The sequence below is a fragment of the Paramisgurnus dabryanus genome, chromosome 16 (genome assembly GCF_030506205.2).
Source record: "Paramisgurnus dabryanus chromosome 16, PD_genome_1.1, whole genome shotgun sequence".
Lineage (NCBI taxonomy): Eukaryota > Metazoa > Chordata > Actinopteri > Cypriniformes > Cobitidae > Paramisgurnus > Paramisgurnus dabryanus.
This window is the reverse complement of record NC_133352.1, coordinates 31,950,442-31,974,060: the sequence shown is the minus strand read 5'-3', so window position 1 is coordinate 31,974,060 and position 23,619 is coordinate 31,950,442. Positions and strand designations below refer to the sequence as shown.

At 38.0% G+C, this 23,619-nt stretch overlaps 1 protein-coding gene across 2 annotated transcripts in view; it reads right to left on the bottom strand.

Annotated features, from left to right (window-relative positions):
* The window catches only part of kctd8 (potassium channel tetramerization domain containing 8), a 33,205-nt gene extending 12,376 nt beyond the window's left edge, over nucleotides 1-20,829 (bottom strand). For both annotated transcript variants that reach the window (XR_012335174.1, XM_065275224.2), the window contains exon 1: nucleotides 19,585-20,829. Coding sequence is in view for 1 of the 2 variants with exons in the window: in XM_065275224.2 (XP_065131296.1) it covers nucleotides 19,585-20,419 (835 nt within the window). In the remaining variant the exon portion in view is untranslated. The remainder of the gene's footprint in view (nucleotides 1-19,584) is intronic.
* Nucleotides 20,830-23,619: the final 2,790 nt, after the last annotated feature.

Sequence of the window (23,619 nt, the reverse complement as noted above, 5' to 3'; positions counted from 1 at the left end):
AATGCGATTAAAAAGAAATCAATAAATTATAGTACATATTTATTTTGTGTTATACTAATTAAATATACTTATTGCTCTTAATGAGGTATTTTAAATGAATTGAACACAATTTTAATGTGTTATGCCTGTGTTATGTGTTATGTTTAATGTGTTATGCCACATGTGGGAGCCTGTTGCCATGTCTATATGCCTACTATTGTAGCAAACTAAATCTTCAAGTTACATAAAAATACACTCATATTTCATAAAAAAATATATTTAAAAACCCAATGAATAGACCAAATGCTAGTTTTTCGAATGTTTGAGATTGAAACACACATTGAGATTTGATAATGACTTTTGAAAATGTTAATTATCCTCCCAGCTGTCAGAACACTGTTGGCAGACGGGCACAGGATTATCCTTCATTCTGCTCTGTGAATTAAAGATTGGTTCATTTTGGCAACACGAACCGGGTTTCAGGGTTCTGCTTGAAGACTTTCTGTATACAAAATCAAGCATAGAAGCAGAGCATTGTGTTAGCGTTTTGCAAAGGTCATGGGTTTGTACCCAGGAAACACATACATGTATATTGATAAAAATGTATACCTTGTAAAGCACGGTATACATTTTGTGCAAAATATAAGGAACTTATTCAGCTCTTACAATGGACACATCAATATGCTGAATCATGCCGCTCTTACTTAGAAAAACTGTGCCGTAGAAACTCAAAATAGAAGTGAGGTCTGTTTTGATTTTATGCTTTGATTTGATTCCAAGGATGGCACGCAAAGTTTTCGAATTTCTTGGTGAAGATTGCAGGAGTGCAGGAATGAAATTCAACCCATCCCGTGTGTATCTGCTTAGAATTTATCTCCAGTGCCAAGCTGCCACAATTGAATGCACCCTGACCTTTGCCTGGAGAGAAATGGATTATTGGAGCAAGGGAAGAAGTTCAATACAATGCAGATATAAAATTGCCATGCAGGGAGCATTTCTGCGGGAGGAAAGAAAAGGATTTCAGTCCATCCATAATCCCACAGGAGTAACACATGATTACAGGAGTCTGGGCATCAGCTGTGGGCCAAACAGCAGGGCATGAGAACTACAGTACAACAAATGACCTTTAGAAGAAAACTCAAGGGATGGAAAAACGTGGAGGTAGTAGGAATGTAGTTGATTGAATCTTTACAATTTTTATATTTAATATATTTGCATACACTTTCTGTACATATTTACATTTTATGTAAGAAGAAATGGTCAAAAAAATGCCCTAGTTGTAATTGGGGCGATATCCTTTGAAAAAGTACAACTGTTCATATTAGTAATATGCGTGGGGCAAAAACTAATGCGGGGTTAGTTGTAACACGGATTGTTTACATTGCACAAGGTTAAGCGTTTTGTTTTCCGGTATTTTTTCACGCTGCCAAAAGACGGTCTCCCGCAAATAATTGTAAATGTATAATGTTTTTCCAGAGAGTTATTGATGAACGAGTGTTTGGGTGGCATGTTAGTAAATTTTTTCTTCATCATATGTTTTTTTTCCGGTTTCTAAGTTGGGTGTGTAAGATACCAAATCCAATGCTATGTCATATTAATCAGTGTCTTGTTGACTAAAACATAGCATCGTTTTGAAATATGTCTGCAGCTCTTAGCAACTTTTTTGGTGGGTTTGAAAATATTTAGCTGTGTTACAACTAACCCCTCAGCACTTACAATGAAAACAGCTAACTTTAGTGTAATTCTTGGCGTTGTTTTAAATAGGCTACACACGAATGATTGCTGGCTGTCAACAAAATAAATGTGCCTGTCTTATCAACAATCGTGTGTCAAATTTATTTTTGTTAATATCTTTAATATTGATTGAATAAGATCACGTCAAAGATTGAAATCATAATGAAATGAATGGCTAAAATCAGACTTTGATGCTCATCATCTCAAAATTTTATTTTGAAACTGTAGTATGGTTATACAGACTGAGTCACATATAAAAAAATGTCATAATTGTGCTACTTTTTTGTATCCATTCATAATTGAACTTTTGTTAGAAAAGGGCTGGATGAATGAATACAGTGTGGATAACTGTCTATTATAGACAGATATATAAACGATATCCACTTCAAGTATATAGAAAAAATAATATTGAAATATTTGCCTGCAAACTTAGTTGTAGTGTTACAACTAACCCCCTGCCTGTTACAATGAACCCCACCTATGGGGTAAGTTGTAACGTTTGCACTTCTGTCACGTTTGGTGTAATTGTCCAAGAATGGTAAGTACTAGAAACAAACTTCAAATGTTCATTTGTAGCAGAGATGTGTGTGTTGCTTGTGTGAAAATATAATTATTCAAACTCAAATCGTTTTGGAATGATTGAGCCAAAACCAAAAAGCGTTAGGTTGTGCCCCGCTCTCCCCTACATATTAGGTACATATCGGTACTAAAAAAGTGCATAATACTACCTGAAATGTACATATTGGTACCAAACAGTGCTTGACATTAATACCTGCCAACACCCACTCACACTAGCCACTTTGGAGGGTTGAATATACTTAGGGCTGTATGTGCGGAGCCCTTTTGTTTATTGTAGTTTTCTTAAAAGTCATGTAAATAATTAACAATGCTCAATGCGACACTATAAAACGACAACTCTTATGGGCACTCCCTGCATTCAGCGCAACGTAATGGTTATTTATCATAGAGAGCTCGAGCACTGATGTTTTGCGAGTGCACGGGACGTAGTCTGAGTGCATTAAAATCTATTAATGTAAGATGCGAGCTGAATTAAACAAACAATGAAGCAAATTACTTCATAACTATGGATCTGTCTGGGACCCTGTATACCCAGATGCGATGCCACTCCAGACAAGGACTGTCATTGTGAAACTGACACTACCAGGAACCAAGACCAAATACATATATGAAACAATCATTTTCTTACCTAAAGCAAGTATCATTACTATTTTGTTCCAACACATAATTAGATAAACAAACAGCCGAACCCCTACATCAAATTTACTGCTATTTATGTTCATGAAATAAAGCTACAATGTACCATTTCACAAATACACACACTACCAAGTTGGTCAATATGCCTTTGTAAATGGTGAATTTGCTTTAGAAATATAAATGATTATTAGCCACAGTTGTGTAACCTGTGCAGAGAAACAGCAGATGTGCCCGTGTGCATCAGTTTCTCTGGGGGACAACGCCATGTTCTTGAAATAATTAGCATCAAAACGGTGTAAACATATTGTGTTTCACCATAATCACACCCATAGAAATCTCCATCCTCTCTCCACTCAAACTCTCGTTTTCGTCCGAGCCTCTGAGGAGAGAAGCGTTTATTTCTGATGAGATATTTGGGTGATACAGATGCCCGTAATTAACACTTTTCTCTCTCATGGCCCGTACTGGAGTTAAATGAAAATGATACAACAACACAGTTTCACTTTACATAACATATTATATTCATGAATCTATTAATGAAAATAACAAGAGAGTACACTGTCAAAAATAAAGGTACAAAGCTGGGGCAGTTCCCTTTAAAAAAGGTCCTAATATGTACCATTTAGGTAACTGCCAATATGTACCTTTGAAGTACTAATATTCACTTTTTGGGTACAAAAGTGTACCTTTTTGAAAGGGTACTGTCCCAGTGACAACTTTTGTACTTTTATTTCTGAGAGTGTATGCAATTTTTTGTTATCAATTTGTGTTGTTTATATGTTTATGTTTATACTTTAAAGGAATAGTCTACTCATTTTCAATATTAAAATATGTTATTACCTTAACTAAGAAGAGTTGATACATCCCTCTATCATCTGTGTGCGTGCACGTAAGCACTGGAGCGCGCTGCGACACTTTGATAGCATTTAGCTTAGCCCCATTCATTCAATAATATCAAACAGAGATAAAGTTAGAAGTGACCAAACACATCAACATTTTTCCTATTTAAGACGAGTAGTTATACCAGCAAGTTTGGTGGTACAAAATAAAACGTAGCGCTTTTCTAAGCGGATTTAAAAGAGGAACTATATTGTATGGCGGAACAGCACTTTTGGGAGTACTTCAACTCGCCTGAAAAATCCGCTCCCCTTCTCCCTCTCATAATGGGAGAGGGAGGGTGTTACTGCGCCGAGTCGAAGTACTCCCAAAAGTGCTGTTCCGCCATACAATATAGTTCCTCTTTTAAATCCGCTTAGAAAAGCGCTACGTTTTATTTTGTATCACCAAACTTGCTCGTATAACTACTCGTCTTAAATAGGAAAAATGTTGATGTGTTTGGTCACTTCTAACTTTATCTCTGTTTGATATTATTGAATGAATGGGGCTAAGCTAAATGCTATCGAAGTGTCGCAGCGCGCCCCAGCGCTTACGTGCACGCACTAAGAGGATAGAGGTATGTATCAACTCTTCTTAGTTAAGGTAATAACATATTTTAATATTGAAAATGAGTAGACTATTCCTTTAAGACAAACCATGTGCATATTCATCATTCAACACCATTGCTGAGTATTTTCTCTGTAAAATTGGAGTCTCATTCCCACGGTTTAAAACGCCTTTGTTTCCAACATCACAAATATATAATCAATCACATCATCACACAGCTGATCGAGTGGATCAGTAGTTCGAGCTAGAGGTCTTCACGGGTCCACTTAGATCCGAAAACCCGAGGTCCGACCCGAGACCCGATCGGGTTCGGGTCTAAAAGTTTCACATGTGCCTCGGACACGGGTCGGGTACAATAATAGCGGCATCGGGTCTCGGGTAATTTAAAAATGAATGTGTTTTTTCTGAACGGACCCGAGAAGACCCGAACTCTCTCGCCTGTGTGCGTCAATGTCCTTTTCAAACCTCTCATCTGTTTGCCAAGAGCGCTTGCGACATTGTGTGGTTGTCGGAAGGTTCATTTTCGTTGACACAAACATGTCAGTCAATTATAAATGTACATTTTAGCGGTTACGTTGGTGTCGTTGTCAGATAACAAAGTAAAACGAATGGAGCAGCTCGCCAAATTGGTTGCAAGGCCACCGGAGTTTCTTTCTGTCTGACTGCTGCGCGTGGGTCTGCAGAATGCACACACGTCAGTGCCGTTTACATTTGGTTCCAGTCAGGTTAAAAAAAATTTTTTTCACTAGTTCGGGTCGGACTCGGGTCTTATTTTCTCGGGTTTGTCTCGGGTCGGGTCTTTCTTTAATTTTTTTTTATTTATGCACGTCGGGTTCGGGTATGAAGTGATTCGGGTCATTTCGGGTCGGGTACATTTCTTTGGACCCGAGAAGACCTCTAGTTCGAGCCATAGAGTGCATTTATATGCACAGAATAAGCAGTTAACTATCAAAAATTTGCTGATTATAGAGAACTGTTTTCATGCGTTTACATGCAAATCAATAAACCAGCTATGCAGAAAACTACAATTACATGTGATTAGGAGATTTGTCAGGTTTCTTGCAGGTTGTGACATCACCGCCTATATTACATAATAGTTGTTCAAAAAAATCTCTTTTCATGTCTGTAAATGTAACATGAGCTTTTATTTTATTTATTTAGTCAAGTGCTTGGAGACATGCGCACATGAACAAAACTGCAAGAAAGCATGTTAAGGTATTTACATGGCCAGCGAAATGCCAGTGAAGTTTGTGCTTATGCCGTTTTTGAGCTTTCCCCGATAAAAGGAAAACATTTTACACGTTTACATGCCCCCACATGTCATCTGTTTATTAAGCATAATCGGTGTAAGACTGTGCATGTAAACTGGTGTGCCTCATACATCTTGAAAAGTGAAGCCGCTGGCTCTTTGACCGCCCCCTGCTGGCTGCAGTACAAGTCATAAACCCCGCCCTTTCAAACAAACGGGACTCGGCTTTAAATAAAAAATAACACTTCCAAAAAAAAATTCCGAAAGATGGTTTTGTCCTTTAAGGTAGTTGTATCACGCTGATATATGTTATATTGTTCATTTGTGTGATAGGTTTCATTTTAGATAATTCCATTTTTGTGAAGTGGAACTTTTGGACTTTTGGTAGAGATCATATACAGAACGATCCTCAAAACATACACAGACATACAGCTGTTTGCCATAGGCGATATATCCGGGTTTTATCATATAACATATCCATATCACCCTGTAGCCCAAGACAGCTTGCCCACTGAAGCTAAGCAGGGCTGAGCCTGGTTAGTACTTGGATGGGAGACCACCTGGGAAAACAGGTTGCTGCTGGTAGAGGTGTTAGTGAGACCAGCAGGGGGTGCTCACCCTGTGGTCTGTGTGGGTCCTAATGCCCCAGTATAGTGACGGGGACACTATACTGTCAAAAAAGCACCGTCCTTCGGATGAGACGTTAAACCGAGGTCCTGACTCTCTGTGGTCATTAAAAATCCCAGGATGTCCTTCGAAAAAGAGTAGGGGTGTGCCCCGGCATCCTGGCCAAAACTTGCCCATTGGCCTACTAATCATCCCTCATACTAATTGGCTATATCACTCGGTCTCCTCTCCACTAATAAGCTGGTGTGTGGTGGGCGTTCTGGCGCAATATGGCTGCCGTCGCATCATCCAGGTGGATGCTGCACATTGGTGGTGGTTGAGGAGATTCCCCCATTCATATGTAAAGCGCTTTGAGCACTGGAAAAGCGCTATATAAATGTAACTAATTATTAATTATAAATTGCGGAAGAGCACCACCTGATGGATAATAGCGATACTGCGGAAAACCGGAAATACTCATCATTGGCGGGGACGCGTTTTCTCTTAATTGACAAATTAGCTCGTCAATGGCGGGGAAAGAGTTAACTCTTTCTCCGCCACTGATGAGTTATCTTGTCAATTAAGAGAAAACATTTCCCTGCCAATGACGCTTCCCTGATGAGTTTTTACAGTAATCTATAATTCCGCTATTGTCCACTAGGTGGCGCTCTTACCCAATTTATAAAAAACTGAAGCATCAGCTAATTTAACAATATTGTAAACTTAGTGTATGTTTGGATCATCGTTGTGAATCTGATCTCTAACAAAAGTCCTTTACAAAAATGCAATTATTTCAGCTTTTTGCTCAAAATTTTGTAGTTTTATAGAAACTTAATAAAAAGAGAACAAATGAAGATAGAATTAAACTTTTTTTGGTTTTGTTTGTTTAAAAGCAGAGGGTCTGTTCTTTCATTTTAAATATATTCTATGTTTATATATTTATAGAAGAACATTTTCCTGAAAATCACAAAAAAATGCTGGCGAATTGAAAACTCCCATGTATCACAAAAATTGTTTACACTTGCATGCAGTGTTTTTCCATGAAATTCAGAAAAAGTGTATTTCGCAAAACTGCAATAAAGACGGGTTATTCACATTTCCAAGTCACTTGATGCAAATAAGTCATACATGCAAGTATAAGAGGCTTTCCTTGGTAATAATGTTTGGATAACACTCCTACATCTCTTTAGATTTAGAATAATGTACTATTACTTCCATGATACACGTTGACACTCCTATGTATAAGAGGCTTTTATTGGCATTAATGTTTTGATAATACTCTTACGTATCATTCGATTAAAATAATGCCTAGTGCGGTGGACATGATGTTAGTAAACTGACCAACACAGACTTATCGCGAGAGGAAAACTATGTTTCAATCGTATATCATCGGTTAATGGAAACGCCATCATTTTGCAATAGTCTTGTTGACATTTTGAAAAATAACGCTAAAGTTTTGCACAAATCTGTAATGGAAATCCAGCTATACACAGATTTTTATTCTTGCTCTTGAAATGAACATATGCTACAAAAATTCAATGACAAAGATACAATAGTGCTGCTGTATACAGTACATGTACACTACCTGCTTTTACTTCACGTGGAGAGACTCCAGCCTGCAGCAGCAGGATAAATAAGTAATGTTACTGTTGTGTTTAAACCTTTCCTATAGGAGAAACAATTCTTCTGTGAAGTTTACAGCAGTAATTTGTTTTCAGAACAGTGGAATAATTGTGATTGTGTGATGGAGTGGACGCAGATTAGCGATAATCGGCAGGTGAAGACCAAGCGCATCCTTTTATCCTGCATGGGATTCACAGAAGACTGAGTTCCTTTCATTCCCGAAACACTTCCATTGAACACATTTATTTCTGCCTAGTTTTTTACGTTTAAGCCAGTGGGCAGAAATCCAAACAGTCTTTCTTATCACTCTTCTGTTAATTAAAATTGGGGGAAGCTCATCTGTCTCTTCAGTAGGCTTTTGCTTTTATTGGAATAACAGTAGAGAGAGATTGTATGTGTGTGTGTGTGGGAAATGACACAGATTCAAACCTGTGTAGCATTGCATTAGCAGTGAAAAAAGTTCATAAGATCGAACTAAAGAAACACACATGCTGAAAAATTATGTGTACCTTGATATTAACTGCAAGTCGCTTGGGATAAAAGCATCTATAATTTAAGCACAACCTGCTACAGCAAACAGTATAAGGCATGAGATGATGTCAATCCACTTGAGAAGATGCGCAGGGACTTAAATTTAAATATGCAAACTGGATTGTTTTATTTTTCTGTATGCATGCCAAAGTACGAAAAAAACCAAATCCCTAAACAGCATGCATAATGTTGCAGATATATCATAACCCAATTCTGAAGTGAACCAAAAGAATTGTTAGAAACATACAAGACTATAGAGTAAGCAGCACATGCAGGGAAACATTAGCTTATCATTTGCTCTTCTGTCACAGATATATTTCCTCCTGTTTTTTAACCCAAAGGATAATCTAAAAAGCTTTCAAAAGTACACAGAGGATGGATGAAATTCTTTTCTTAAGTGGCTTTTCTCAGAATCAGATAAAATATTTGACAGTTCAGTATCTCATTATTTTAGCATCAGTTTGAAAAAAACTTACATAGAGGAAATCTTGGGTTTTAAAGTGAAAGGTGCTTATGATCAGGGAGCAGATGACACTAAAAGGGTTTATTACACAATAATAACCAGCTGTCTATACATATTCCCGCTAACTAAACAGCTATTTACCTCATAAGTAAGGTAAGGAAAATTAAATATTGATTTGAAATGTTTTTATTAGCTCATTTTTGAAGGACAAGTTCGGTATTTTACACTTAAAGCCCTGTTTTCAGATTGTTTATGATAAAATATAACGGTTTTGGCTGAAATTTCGAAATATGCGGCTGCCCCGAGAATTTTCGGGTGTTTCTTGTATCACCTCCCACCTCTGTAATGGCTGCATAGGTGCACTGGAACAATCCTTCCTAAAATGCATTAAACTTTTGTTTACAAAGACGTGAAACTCACCGAGTGGTCAGGGGTGTTCACTGGTATGCTCACCCAAAAATCGCTGCAAAAAATGCTTTTCAACAGGTTTTATCATAGTTTTTGTCCAACTCCATGAGGTACGGTATTACTCCGCGCCGGGAACGTTGTTTGTGTTCTTGCAATTTTTCAAAGGCGGATTATCGCCACCAACTGGGCTGGAGTGTCTATTATTCAAGCTCTAAGCGGAAGAATATACGGGTGTGAGGCGTTTGGAAAAATAGGTCCACAAGTTTACAACGAATGGTAAAACACCTGTTGGAAAGCATCTTTTGCAGCGATTTTTGTGTGAGCATATCAGTGAACACCCCTGACCACTCGGTGAGTTTCACGTCTTTGTAAACGAAAGTTTAATGCATTTTAGGATGCATAAACTATTTTATCATAAACAATCTGAAAACAGGGCTTTAAGTGTAAAATACCGAACTTGCCCTTTAACGAATGCAGACCTTCTGCAAGGAAAACCCGTTTACTTTCGGTTTAGGATAAGATGTTCAAATGTCACAAACATGCGGTTTGATTCAATCGTTTTTAAATATAATATCATATATGTTATTTAAAGACATATTTATATTTAATTTGTGTAATATTAAACTTTACCTGTCTGAATGGTTTGCAGATGTTTGTTATTCGTTTCAGGTGGTTGTTATCTCGGAATAACAAACCTGCAAATGTAGCGACTTGCCAAGCAGAATCAAGCATTTCAAAGAGCTGTGTAATAATCATTGTTAATGTTAGTTATATTAACTCTTTCCCCACCATTGATGAGTTGGAATTTATGAAAAGCTGAAGCAAAAACGAATTTAATTTATTTTAAACTCCGTGTATGTTTTGATCATCGTTCTGAATCTGATCTCTAACAGAATTCCTTTACAAAAATGCAATTATTTGAGCTTTTTGCTAAAAATTTGGTATTTTTTATAGGTTATAAATAAAAGAGAACAAATGAAGATAGGATGAAAAATGTTTTCCCCCGTTTGGTTTGTTTGTTTGAAAGCAGAAGGTCTGTTCTGTCATTTGATATACACTAGTCAACATTCGAAGTGGATCAAAACCTTTAATAAATGTTTACATAAAACCAATCCCTAATACCCATTCTTGTCTTAGGACAACTTTGATAAACTTTTTTGATCCACTTCAAATGTTGACTAGTATATTTGTATGTTTATATATTTATAGAAGAACATTTTTCTGGAAGGCATTTTGTGAAACTTTTGTGAATTATTTTTTTTTTAAGCTGGCGGGCACCTTTAAAAAAAAAAGCTGGCGGGGAATGAGTTAATATTTTTTGTCTCTTCGTTCATGTTAGATTATTGTGCTTTGATGTTAACAGATTAATCTTTTGATGAAAATGTTTTGGTTACCATTTGCACGAAATCTACAAAAATAAACAACAATTTACTGAATCTAGAAATTTACATTAAGAATAATAAAATCAGTTTTGTTCACTGTTAGTTTATCTTATTTTAACACTTAGTGCAAACAGCGATAGATGTGACAATATCAGCATTTTCTTAACGTCATTATATTATTTACAGTAGGTAAAGTTTTATTTAATTAATAAAATTATAAAATCTGCAGTGTCTGTAAATAGTAATTATGCTATCTATATTGGCACTGTAAAAAATGCAGCTTGAAGTTAAAACAACTTGGATTTTCAACCTACTATTTTAAGTTTTGACTTTAAAAAGTTGACATAACAAATTAAGTAAAACAATTTCGACTTGTTTTTATTAGTTAAAAAGTAACATAAAAATATATGTTGATTTGACAAAAATGCTGCATTTTTTTTACAGTGCACTAATGCCGAGTTCAGACAGATTTTGACTTGCCGACAGGTTTTGAGAAATCCCCGACAAATGCCCGAAATCACAGGCAAATCGATGCTCGTACATGCGAGTGACAAACACACAGTGTGAATTATCAAAGACGTGATTTGAGAGAATTGCCAACGAGTCGCCGACACCCTTGAGATATCTGGCATGCTAAATATCTGGACCGGTTGGCGATTCAAAATCATGCCGTGTGAAATGTGTTTTGACTGAAAATAAAAGCGGTGATCAGAGCTGGGGGTAATGCATTACAAGTAACGTGCATTACGTAATAATATTACTTTTCTGAAGTAACGAGTAAAGTATCGCATTACTTTTTAAATGTACACATTAATATTTGAGTAACTTTTTCAAAAAAGTAACGCAAAAGTAACTAAAAAGTAAAGTAAGCATTACTTTCCATGAAAAGTAAATAAGTAACGCAATTAGTTACTTTTTTTGGGAGTAACTTAATATTGTAATGCATTACTTTTAAAAGTAACTTTCCCCAACACCGTTGGCGATGACCTACAGCCAATGAGAGAGCACCATAGAGAACAACTGGAAGTTCGGGGAGGAGTCTCCCCAACCATTTCCTCCTTCATAATCTTTATTTCTTCTTTCTGCTGCAAATGAGCGCACATGCAATTTGTATGGTAAGCTATTTTTTATAATCCCAGTCTCACGAGAGAACTCACGTTGTTTCCTTCTCGTCACTTCTCGCGTGAGTTTGGTTGTGAGACGTAGTTTGCGGACTGGGAAAAAGTTGTCGCGATTCTTCAGTAAAGTCATTCAGTATGAAACAGCAGCGACTGAACGCTACCCCAGATAGTACTAGTAAAGTTTATAATCGATGTGTGGAAATCAAGGGCTCAAGAGGTGCAGGTTGTAGAGCGTATGGCTTGTGGGACTGGCTTTTGATGCAATGTCTGTGTTTTGAATTCAATAAAAATAAATTAAATGTTTAAAAGGGTTAGGTAGAGGACGGTGTAGGGATGGCTTTATTCTTCCATTAATGAATATAAATATAATCATTAATTTTTGCGTCCTGTTTATCTATAGAAATACTGAGGTGCAAATAGTATCAGCAAATACAACATTATATAAATGTCAGTTATATAGTTAACTTAATGAAGCCTTATTACCAAATCCTTCACGATTCAAGTTCCTATGCACAACTAAGAGACAGCCTTTCTTTTTAAAGCCAAGTATTAAAAACTTTACTGTAAGTTTGTTTCAGCCAAAAATAGTGCAAAAACCGAGCAAACAATAAGAACAGCACTATATGTGAATAATATGATTCTGATTATGAATTTACAAAGCTATTAATCTCTTTGCTATGGGGCTTTGGGTTTGTTGTCCTCAGTTATTTTCACAGTATGAATTCCCTCTCATGTAATTTAGTGACTGTAATCTCTCATTCTCAGCGGCCGTTTGTTTACGTGACAAAACCGTTCAAACACAATGACAGAATATCATCAGTGTTTACACACCACAACCACCCTGAGCTCTGACGGTGACAAATGATCAACTATAATGGAGATACGCTTGGCTTTCCTGATCTCAAAATGACATGTCTGTAAGAGACGCTTTCATGCAAGACAAATTAAAAGCGAGGAATCGTACAAAACAGGTTATTAGTCTACACAGTAAAAGCGTTATACAAAAAATTTGTGTGTGTACTGTTTTCAGATCAGACCATTATAGGAGTGCAGTTGAGAGACAGACTGTAATGAAACTCCCCCATCTCCAGTTTCACCGTATATGTGTCTATCAACTGCTTACAACTCTTGTTAATATCTGCTGAATATGTGAATCGATTTATATAAATATTCATGCGGGGCAGATCCATAAATCTGTCCTTGATCTGCTGTCTCCTGCATTTACCACAGTAACACTGACATTGATCTAATGACCTCATCATGTATTTTGAGTTATATCCGTATAACCAAGCCCCTGTGTAAGCTGGGTTAACTTTAACAAGTAGCTCAGCATTTTAAACACAATATAAATTACACCGTTTTTCACCATTTACCTAAAAAAGATCCATCAAAGAGGAAAAGGTAACGAGGCAAAGCTATTTTCCCATCATCCTATTTGTATTGCTCGAGAGCAGCAGTGCTCGGCAGAGTTCATGACTGACTGATACATCCGTCAACCAGACGTTTGGAGGACAAGGAAAGATCGACGTCAGGTGTGACAGATTTATTCGAGTCTTCTGGGGGTGTGAAGGCCATCGTGGCCTGGCAATCAGAGGTTTGACTTGTCCAGAACCTTCAGATGCATTCACATAAAACTGCAGTTAAAACAACACAAGTGTATTCAAGGTAAACACGTTCACAACACTAACACACAAACATGGATGCATGCTTAGATTCAGACCTCTGCTAATGTGACCTATATTAAACCATAAAGATCTTCAACATCAAACCATTTAAATTTAAATGTCTTTCAATTGTTGTTTAAACACATAATGGGTTGTTTCAACCTATGGTTGGGTAAAATAGTTTAAAAAGGTTGGGTTGGGTAAAAATGTGAACTGAATATTTGGTCGAAAATGTTCATGAGTTGAAACAACCCAGCAATTTGAGATTAAATTTAAGAGGAGTCTGTCTTTGGGAAAACTCAAATTTTATGGAGAAAATACTCAGCAATGGTGTTGAATTATGAATTTGCACAAAGCATATTAAAAACACCCAATAAAACTTGATTTTCACCACAGGGGGACTTTAAAACGCGCCATCATTACATCGCCAGCGGACACTGTCGTTCAAGCTCTCATTAACAGGATCGACTTCCAGTCTCTTTATCACTTCAAATCAATGAGTTTGATGCCCCTTTAGGGTGGTTGTGGGGGGCTTCTATTGTTAACAAGCTAATATTTTACTGTAAACCCTTCTGGCGTGTTAAGGCGTGTCTATAGCTTTACTCAAATTAGATGAGGAAACAGCGTGGATTCATCTGCAGGGCAGACACACATGAAACTGAATGACAAACCTGTCAACAGCCCTGCTACAGGATGATTTATTGTACTTCACCCATAAAATGGAGGATTCATGAAGAGAGAGAGAGAGAGAACTGCAAAAAAATCTTAAAGGGGCCATGGCATGAAAATCTGACTTTTCCATGTTTAAGTGCTATACTTGGGTTCCCAGTGCTTCTATCAACCTAGAAAATGTGAAAAAGATCAACCCAGTAACTTAGCATGTGAAAAAGTAGGTAATTGAAATTTGGCTCTCCTTATGATGTCATAAGGAGATCTTATTATAATAATACCTCCCCTTAATCTGCACTATCCAACCATGGCACAGCCATTTAGTGCAGAGAGAAAGAGAGAGAGAAAATAATTCACAGCACAATTGAGTTTCAATTGCAACAAACCACCATCATTGCGATCAATGTTTGAATTTCATCAGCTCATTTGCATTTTAAAGGAAACACAAATTTTTGTTCGCACCTACAAAGTGGCAATTTTAACATGTTATAAAAAGTTATCTATATGATATTTTGAGCTAAAACTTCACATGTGTACTCTGGGGACACCAAAGATTTATTTTACATCTTAAAAAAGTCTTGTGACATGGCCCCTTTAAAAAGCTTTCAATTTGTTTTTTAACACATACCGAATACCTATTAATTGTATTGGACTTGTTTTCAGAGGATGTATCTTAAACTACATTTACACTAAGGGTGTCACGATTTCGAAATTAAGTCACAATCACAACCTCGAACTTTGAATTAAAAAATGTAATCCTTGATAGTGCCACGCCCCCATGTCATGTCCAGTCAGCTTGCCAAGCTGGAAAAAACACGTGTTGAGTGCTGCGAGTCAACCTCGCTAGCTACAGCCACGAGACACCACGTGAGCTGCTCTTTACATGGGAAACAAAAAAAAAAAACAGCAAGCGCCTCCCGCCTTCAGCTGAACTCAATCAGAACAGAGCATGCACACGCGTGCACAGCAGAACAGATAAGTGTAAAAGAGACAATTGCTCCATAGCTTGCCTCTTGCGCATATAATAATCCAAAACACCCAATCAGGGAGAAAATGTGGGCTCCCACGCCTTCATTTACTGTACATACAGTAAGATCCTGTTTACATGAGAATGAATGTGGGTGAAAACTTAAAAATATTTTATTTGATGTGCCTTTCGTTTACACGGCGACAGCATTTTTGGGGCTTAAAAACACAAAAAAGTGAATCCATCCTCCAGAGTGGAAATCTTAAAAACTATCTACCGTTGCATTCACGTCTAAAGGGTAAAAACACAAAAAGTCTGTTTACGATTGCACTCGTCACAGGCATGTGCCCGTTCAGGAAAATAAAACAAACATGTCAGTTTATTTCCATATCGGACCTTCGAGTTTCCATAGCAGCTAAAATATAGCATAAATATAGTCTTTTGTTTTAAACCAACTGCTGGGTTGTTTCAAAATGGTTGATTGACAATAACCCAGCAGCAGTTGGGTAAAAACAACCCATTATTTTGGTCATTTTAACCCAGAAATGTGTTCTGTCCAATAGTTACCCATGCAGCCCTGGGTTAAAAACCCAATATTTTTTAGAGTGTATATATAAATACACACACATTCGTGTATGTATTTAAGAAACATTTACATGTGTGTGTATATACAATATATATATATATTTTTTTTATATATTCTAAATAAAAAAGCGATATTTAAATAAAAAAAATCTTAAATGTATATATACATTATGGGCCCTATCTTGCACCCAGCGCAATTGACTTTGCCAGTGACGCATGTATCATTCGTATTTTGCGCCGACGCACAGCGGGGTTTTTCCCTCCACAGATGCACGTCAGCAAACTAGGGAATGAACTTGCGCTCCCTGGGCGGTTCAGCGCAAAAAGGAGGCGTGTTGCGGCGCAAACCATCTCTTATGCTATTTTGCAGTTTCAAAAAACAATTGCACTACTAACCAAAAAAAACTAGTCTAAAGTCAGTGGCGCGTTGCGCGTGGTTCATTATGCTATTTTAAGGGCGCATGCTTGACCATAATGTATAGCGTGCACAACGCGCATACACTTTGCTTATCTAATCTACACAGATGCAACAGTTATTTTTGCAAATCATAAATTGTTACACTTAAAAATATTAATACACGAGATAAGGGGAATCATAGTGGTGAGCATTGTGGTGATAGTTTTTATTTATTCTCATGCAAATAACGATTAAAATATTTTCATAACTTTGTTGTGTGGCTGTATTACGTTTATTTTATGTAAATAATAATTAAAATGTTTTCATAAGAAACCTTAATGTATATGAACTTGATTTGTAAGAGTACTTTGGGGTTGGACCTTGCTTGCGTTTCTTGGGTCCGATTTCAAAGCCCCCAAACCCTTTCAGCGGTGAGGGTGGACGCAGCGATGTCCTCTGCTGGCGTCAAGTCCTGAAGCAGATCCACCTCCCGTTACACGGCGTGCCCGATTTATGCTGGCAAGCGTGGGATTCCCCCGTACAAGGACGTCGGTCTCCTCGGCTGTGAACCGCTCCTGGCGTGCGCCTGGTAAATCCGTCATAATAATAGCAACCCGCCATGAAACTTGCGCCCTTGCGTTTAAAGGGAATGTTGGCTAGCGTTCTGATTGGTTTATTTGACGTTACGCCCAAACCACACCTATGAATAATGAACCTACTTCAGACCAACCCCTTATTGATTTGCGCCCGGCGCAAGAGTTATTTCTCACGCCGGGAAAATAGCAACAGCGCCCAAGATCCGCCCACAAACTCACTTGCGCGTTGCGCTTCGCACTTGCGTTTCAGATCGTTAAAATAGAGCCCTATATGTGTGTGTGTGTGTGTGTGTTTAAATATAAATAATACTTACACACATTACAAACTCATATATTATGCAAAAAATTACTTTTTTATATGATTATATATGAGATTATTTGTATGAGAATATTTTATAAAAGCGCATATATCGTTTAATTTAAACAATTACAAAAACAGGATCATCGGGGTAAAACAAATATTGTGCAATTGATCTGTCCAGCAGCACACAATTTATAAGGCACTTCGAAGGCACCACTGCTTTGACACGTGTAGCCTTATGTAAGTAACACTTACTTAATAAAAAGTTTAAATAAATGAACGGTTTTAAAGTCACAGAGTAATTATAAAATAATTTAAATTATGATTTTTACCAAAATAATCACGATTATGATTTTGCCCATAATCGAGCAGCCCTAATGTATGTTCATGGGGATCAAACCATTTGCACTGCTCTACCAATTAAGCTACGGTAGACACACACACACACACACACACAGACAGACACGTGCACACATATACACACAAACACACACTATCTGCAACATGCAGTGGTTGGATTAGCTTCTGAAGCTTTATTACCCTGAGTATGCTAGCTTTTCTTTCAGCTACTTCTTATCAACATGTTTCCACACTTCACTACCTGTGCGCAAAGCTACGTCTTATCTCAGCTTAAACACACGAGTGCACATACAAAACCCCACTTAAGCTGTGAAATTTTTAAAAACACTGTGAGAGGCACAAATCTTTACATTTTAAAAACTATCACAAGTCAATCAAATTAGCTTGCGGTTTTATAAAGACAACAATACCATAGGAGACAGCAAACTGCAATGCATCATGGGTGACAATTGAACCTACAGCCAGTGCTGTCAGCGGAGGAGTTTTAGTGCCATCGAGCAGTGGATTACCGCTTGTCAGTACTAATTAGGAATGATAAATAAGAATCAACTGATAGCAAATTTATTTTCATTGGCTAATGAGGAAGCTTTGATCTATTGGATTGGCCGGGATTGTGAGTGGGATTGTACTATGTACTATCCTTTCTCAATTGAGTATGTCAGGCCTGGGGCACAACACTGTCCTAGTTATGACACACATTTACATGTACTGCAGTCAATTACAGCATCCAAGTCTTGCACACATAAAGGTGATCGGGTTTAAAAAAGAGTGAATACACTACTGGGACGTTGCGGTTGTGCGAATGAATCACTAAGGAACTGAAAGATGGAAAGTGAAAGATGGAAAGCAGAATAGATTCGAGTTTCCCAGGCAGGGGGTCGCCATGCATACTTGATTTCAATTGCAGATGCTATCAACTAAACCGCAATAAAAACGCAGGGAGTCTGCATGGAAAAAATTACTTTTGTGAGCTGAAAGAAAAGTCCTGGGTTACATGCCAGGTTGAATAAAACTTAACAGTAAAAAAAATTGTCATTATATTTAGAAATCATTAGGGCTGGGTATCGATTCACATGTTCCAGATCGATTCGAAATTCGATTCACAAGCTATCAAATCGATTCTCCTTTGTATTCAGATTCTCGGATCGATTTTTATGCTCGATTCTCGATTTGACTCAATGAATATAGATTTAATACAAATACTATATTTATAAAAAAGAACAGTGAACATAAGTTTACAAGTTGGTAATTAATAAAAAGAAATTAAGAGCCACAAACCTGTATATTAAAATTTATTTTAAAATTTAATTTATCTTTAATTTTCAAATGCAACAAATTATGTTAAATGCAATACAATTTTGATGAAAGATAAAAAATGTATGCGGAAAAAAATCCTTTCCTTAATCAAACAGGATCAGGTTATTTCATTTGAAAAAAAAAATCGATTCATGGCCTTTGAGAATCAATTTTGAATCGACCATGTAAAAAAAAAAAAACGATTAATCGAAAAATCTATTTTTTTTTTTGCCCAGCCCTAAATCATTAAACTGTTTGATTGTACGAAGTCACACTACAAAATAATTCATGATATTCATATGACACTGGACCACAAAATTTTTTATTTTTGTAATTTACTTTTCTGAAAGCTGAATAAATAAGCCTTACATTGATGTATTGTTTGTTAGGATTGGACAATATTTGGCAGATATATTTGAAAATCTGAGGGTGCAAAAAAAAAAGAGAGAAAATCGCCTTAAAGTTGTCCAAATAAAGTCCTTAGTAAACATTGATACTAATGATAAATTAACTAATGATAAATACATTTATGATAAATTTACAGTAGAAAATGTTCAAAATATCTTTACTTAATATCCTAATGATTTTTGGCATAAAAAATCGCCAATTTTGACACATACAATGTATTTTCAGCTTTGGCTACAAATATACCCATGTGACCTACGACTGCTTTTGTTGTCCTATCAGTAAATTTACTCCTAAAAAAAAACCCCAGCTTCCCATTTAAGTTCAGTTGGCATTAAAATGTAAAATGCTCAACCATGCACACATAATTTTGTCATTCAAAATTATTCACATGTCTTTGTTTCTGTATTTCTGTGCAGTATAAACCTCAAATTCATGCTGCAAACAACCTCTAATTTATAAAATGAACTGCATACTACATTTGAAACCTATAACACTGTTTATATGTAAATGTTGGAAACCACTGGAATAGGTTTAAAAGAAAATAAGAAAACAGAGCAGATACGAGTGCGACGGCCATCGTCACTTACTGAAGAAGATGTACTCTGTGTAGCTGCTCCAGATCTTGTCATCTCTGTACTGGTTAACAAAAGCAGCAGATCCGGTGGAGTTGCAGGCCACCATCTGGAACCCGGCTTCGCTCAACCTGTCGAACGCTTGCTCCAGGTAGGTAAACTTCAGGTAGAAGCGTGAGGTGTATTTTTCCGGCGGACGGTCTGGATCCCGACTCTCGTTCAGTGTGTCCCCAAACACCTCCTTGGCCAGAGCAATACGCCCGCACACCATGATCCTCGCCACACGTCGAAACTTAGCGTCGGCTTGGTTATCCCTCACCATCGTGTACGATCCACGGTAACCGATCGTAATGAACCCTGACCTCTTGTCGAGGCCGGAGGAGAAAGTCGCATGGTGCGTTGTGATGTTTCCGGTTCGAGTCACCAGCTCGCTACTTTGAGAACTTTCCTCGATGTCACTTTGACAGCCCTCATCATTTAGAGATCCCTGCTTGGCCACGCGTGGCCCCAGGAGCCTCAGCAGTTCTCCCAACTGAAAGTGTTCGGCTTCGCGCTGCAGACGCTCTCGCTCCGGAAAGTGTTCGGGAAGCACCAGCTGCCGGTCCCTTAGGAAGTCCAGGACGTATCGAAACAAGAAGCCGTCGCGGTCGATGAAGAAGCGCCCTCGGCTATCGTGAGGAAGTTCCTGCGGGGCGTAACGGGTGAACATGGTGTGGAGGGTGGTGTCAGGTACGCTGACCAACGTGGACCGCTTGGTGACGTACACCTGGCCACCGACGTTGAGTTCTACGACCTCTGGGTACGGACTGGACACCTCACTGATGGGGAGCACGATATCCTTCATGGCCATGGTCCAGGCACACAGATACGAGGCGACTTTGAAAAAGAAGAAAGGAAAGAATCCACAGATGTCCAGAAAGGTGGAGTGACAGATGTCCGTCAAGGCTTCATTGCCAAAGAGATGTTAAAGTTAGAGAGAGGACTACATCGCTGCTGGAGGACAAAAGAGGCATAGAGAGAAAAAAAGAAAGGAAAGAGGGGACAGAGTCAAGTTTCCTCACCGGCAGCCCCTCTGTTCACGAAGAGAGCAGTGGAGTATGATATGGAGAATGGAGACACAGAGGGAGAGCGAGGGAGAGAGAGAGAGAGGTAAAGAGGAGGAACTCCACACAGAGGCTCACATCATTTGTCCAAGGTCTAAGGAAAGCCACAGTGACATCATCTGCCGAATGAAAAAGGGGTGGAGGTGTCGCTACATGTCACTGCCTCTTAAAAAGACAGTTGCGCCCTCATTACAGGATCTGCTCATTTACATAAGCTTAACTCAGTGTAAGGATGACTGGGCTGTAATATGCAATGCAATGTTGACAAGGATGTTTATAAATGCATAAGATGAGACACCTAATACACTTTTTACTTGTTTGCTGTTTTGTCCATGCAGGTTGTTGTGCATAATAAACGTCTCTCTAAATGACTATCTGGTGTAATTGACTTGGACTCTGTCTGCACGTTGTGGCATACCGCAAAATGAACAGCCACACAAATGTAATTGTCTCATGGGAATAAACACAGATTAGCTTGAATTCTCACATTATCTCTGCCAAACCATTACATCGGAGGGAGAGGGCAGAGCGGATAGAGAGAGAGAGAGAGCGAGAGAGCGAGAGAGAGAGAGAGAGAGAGAGAGAGAGAGAGAGAGAGAGAGAGAGAGAGAGAGAGAGAGAGAGAGAGAGAGAGAGAGAGAGACTCTACATTAATAATCCAGTAGAGTCTAGCTCCACCTAGAGGCCATGCCATAAGCTCCAAATCATTCAGAACAAAAACATTTTCTTAAATTTTTGAACATTTAAAATATTTTTGATTTATGGATTAACAAGAAAAGGTAATCAACGTGGGATACTGTCTTTCTAAATTATCAAAATGCTCTAATGGAAATACATGTTTTAGTAAAGCATACAAAAGACATACTGGATGAAGAGCAAACAACTACTTTCTTTGTCATAATGTACATCTTATGACCAAAATTGCAATTGCAAAAAAAATGTTTTCCAAATGTCTCTGCTGTCTGTACTAATATGCGCTATATTTAATTTTACTATATTTTACAGCAGATTTATCAAAAGGATTAAATATCTCCAGATGAAGAATAAAAGGTGGTAATACTACTGAGGGTTTTCCAGGAAAATGTTGTTACCCGGAAAAAGGTACCGAATTACCGCATTTTTCCCACGTATAGTACCGAAGTTAGAAATCCCAGTATCGCGACAACACTAGCGGCTACTGTAGTTTCTTTATGTGTTTTAAAGCTGTGGACTAACTGTGGTTTCAAACCAGCGCGTTTGAGGCGTCAAATTCGCGTCCAGTTTGCCATTTGAAAATTTTGAGTTTACTCGCTACTACAGCAAGCTCCTGATTGGTTAACGCGGCGTGTTTTTCCGCCAAAGTTCAAAGTGTTTCCCGAAGCAATGCTCAATTCGCGGCATTCACGTGAACTAGATGCCTCATTCGCGCCGCGAGACCTCCAGACGCGGGTCAACGCATCTTCACATTGACTTAACATTGAAATCACTCGCGCTTGACGCCTCTGTGGGGCTGGTCTGAACGCAGCAGCCATTGGTTGCAATTCGCAATCTTATCGCTAAATATCGCTAAAATCTACACACAGCATCTTTAAGTTCAAATTCCACTAAAACACCTTTTTCGAAGTCGTTTCTGCTACTGAGCACAGGATGGAAGTGAAAAGGTCATCAAAGTGGGACATTGTCTTTTAAAATGCTCTAAAGGAAAATACATGTTTTGGTAAAACATCCTAAGACATACTGGAAAGAGAGCAGACAACATTTTTTGTTGTCATGATGTACATCTTATGACAAAAATTGCAATTGCAAAAAAGACTAATTTTCCAAATGTCTCTGCTGTCTGTACTAATATGCGCTATATTTTATTTTACTATATTTTATAGCAAATTTATCAAAAGGATAAAAATATAGCAGCTGATGAACAAAAGGTGGTAATAGTACTAAGGGATTTCCAGGAAATTGTTGGTATTGGAAAATGTTATCGAATTACCGCTATAATTTTTTCAGGTATAGGACCTAATTTAGAAATTCCAGTATCGTGACAACACTAGCGGCTACCGTAGCTTCTTTATGCGTTTCAAAAGGAAGTGGTGAGCTGTGGACTGAGCCATTGCAATTTGCAATCGTACCACTAGATATCGCTAAAATCTACAGACAGCATCTTTAAAGCGTAACTAAACCCCTGTTCAGAGCCTGACTCCACCCACTGGCAATATTTGAAAAATGCAAGAAAAGTGGGCAGATCCCAACGGAGATAGAGGGGACGAACTAAGCTCGTACCAAGTGTGTGGTGAGATCGTAACAAGGACGTGGTGAGCTTGAACCTGCTTACGTCACGAGTTCTTTTTTGGACCCAACATCCAATAGGAAAATTCAACTGCAGTAGCCACCGTTCAACCTGAAGAGGGCAGCACTCAGATGTTTTTACACCATATATTATAGTATTGAAACACTTTATATCCAAATGTCAAAAAACTTACTAAAATCAATGAACAGCACTAATAAAGCATCAATCTTACAGATCATTAACCAAAAAAAGTTTGTTAAGGGTTTAGTTACTCTTTAAGCTCAAATTGCACTTAAAACACCTTTTTCGAAGTCGTTTCTGCTACTGCGGACAGGATGGTAAGTGAAAAGGTCATCAAAGTGGAACATTGTCTTTCTAAGACTGTTTCTCAATATGCGTTCTTCAGCAACCTTTGCGTCCTCGTGTTCTCGCTCTACGTCATCATTAACCGTCAAAGTTCAATTCCAATTCTCAAGAACGCAAGTACAGAGGACGCATGAAAATACCTGGATGTGTTCTTGATATTGAGGATGCATCGATTGCAAACTTGCACACTGAAATCGCTTTACACACCAGAAGTCATTGCAGCAAAACAATGGTGGAGGTCAGGTGCCAACAGGAAGATCGGAGACATGTCAATTCTCACAAGTGTGTTCTGTGTTCTCGCGAACAATGTCGCCTAGC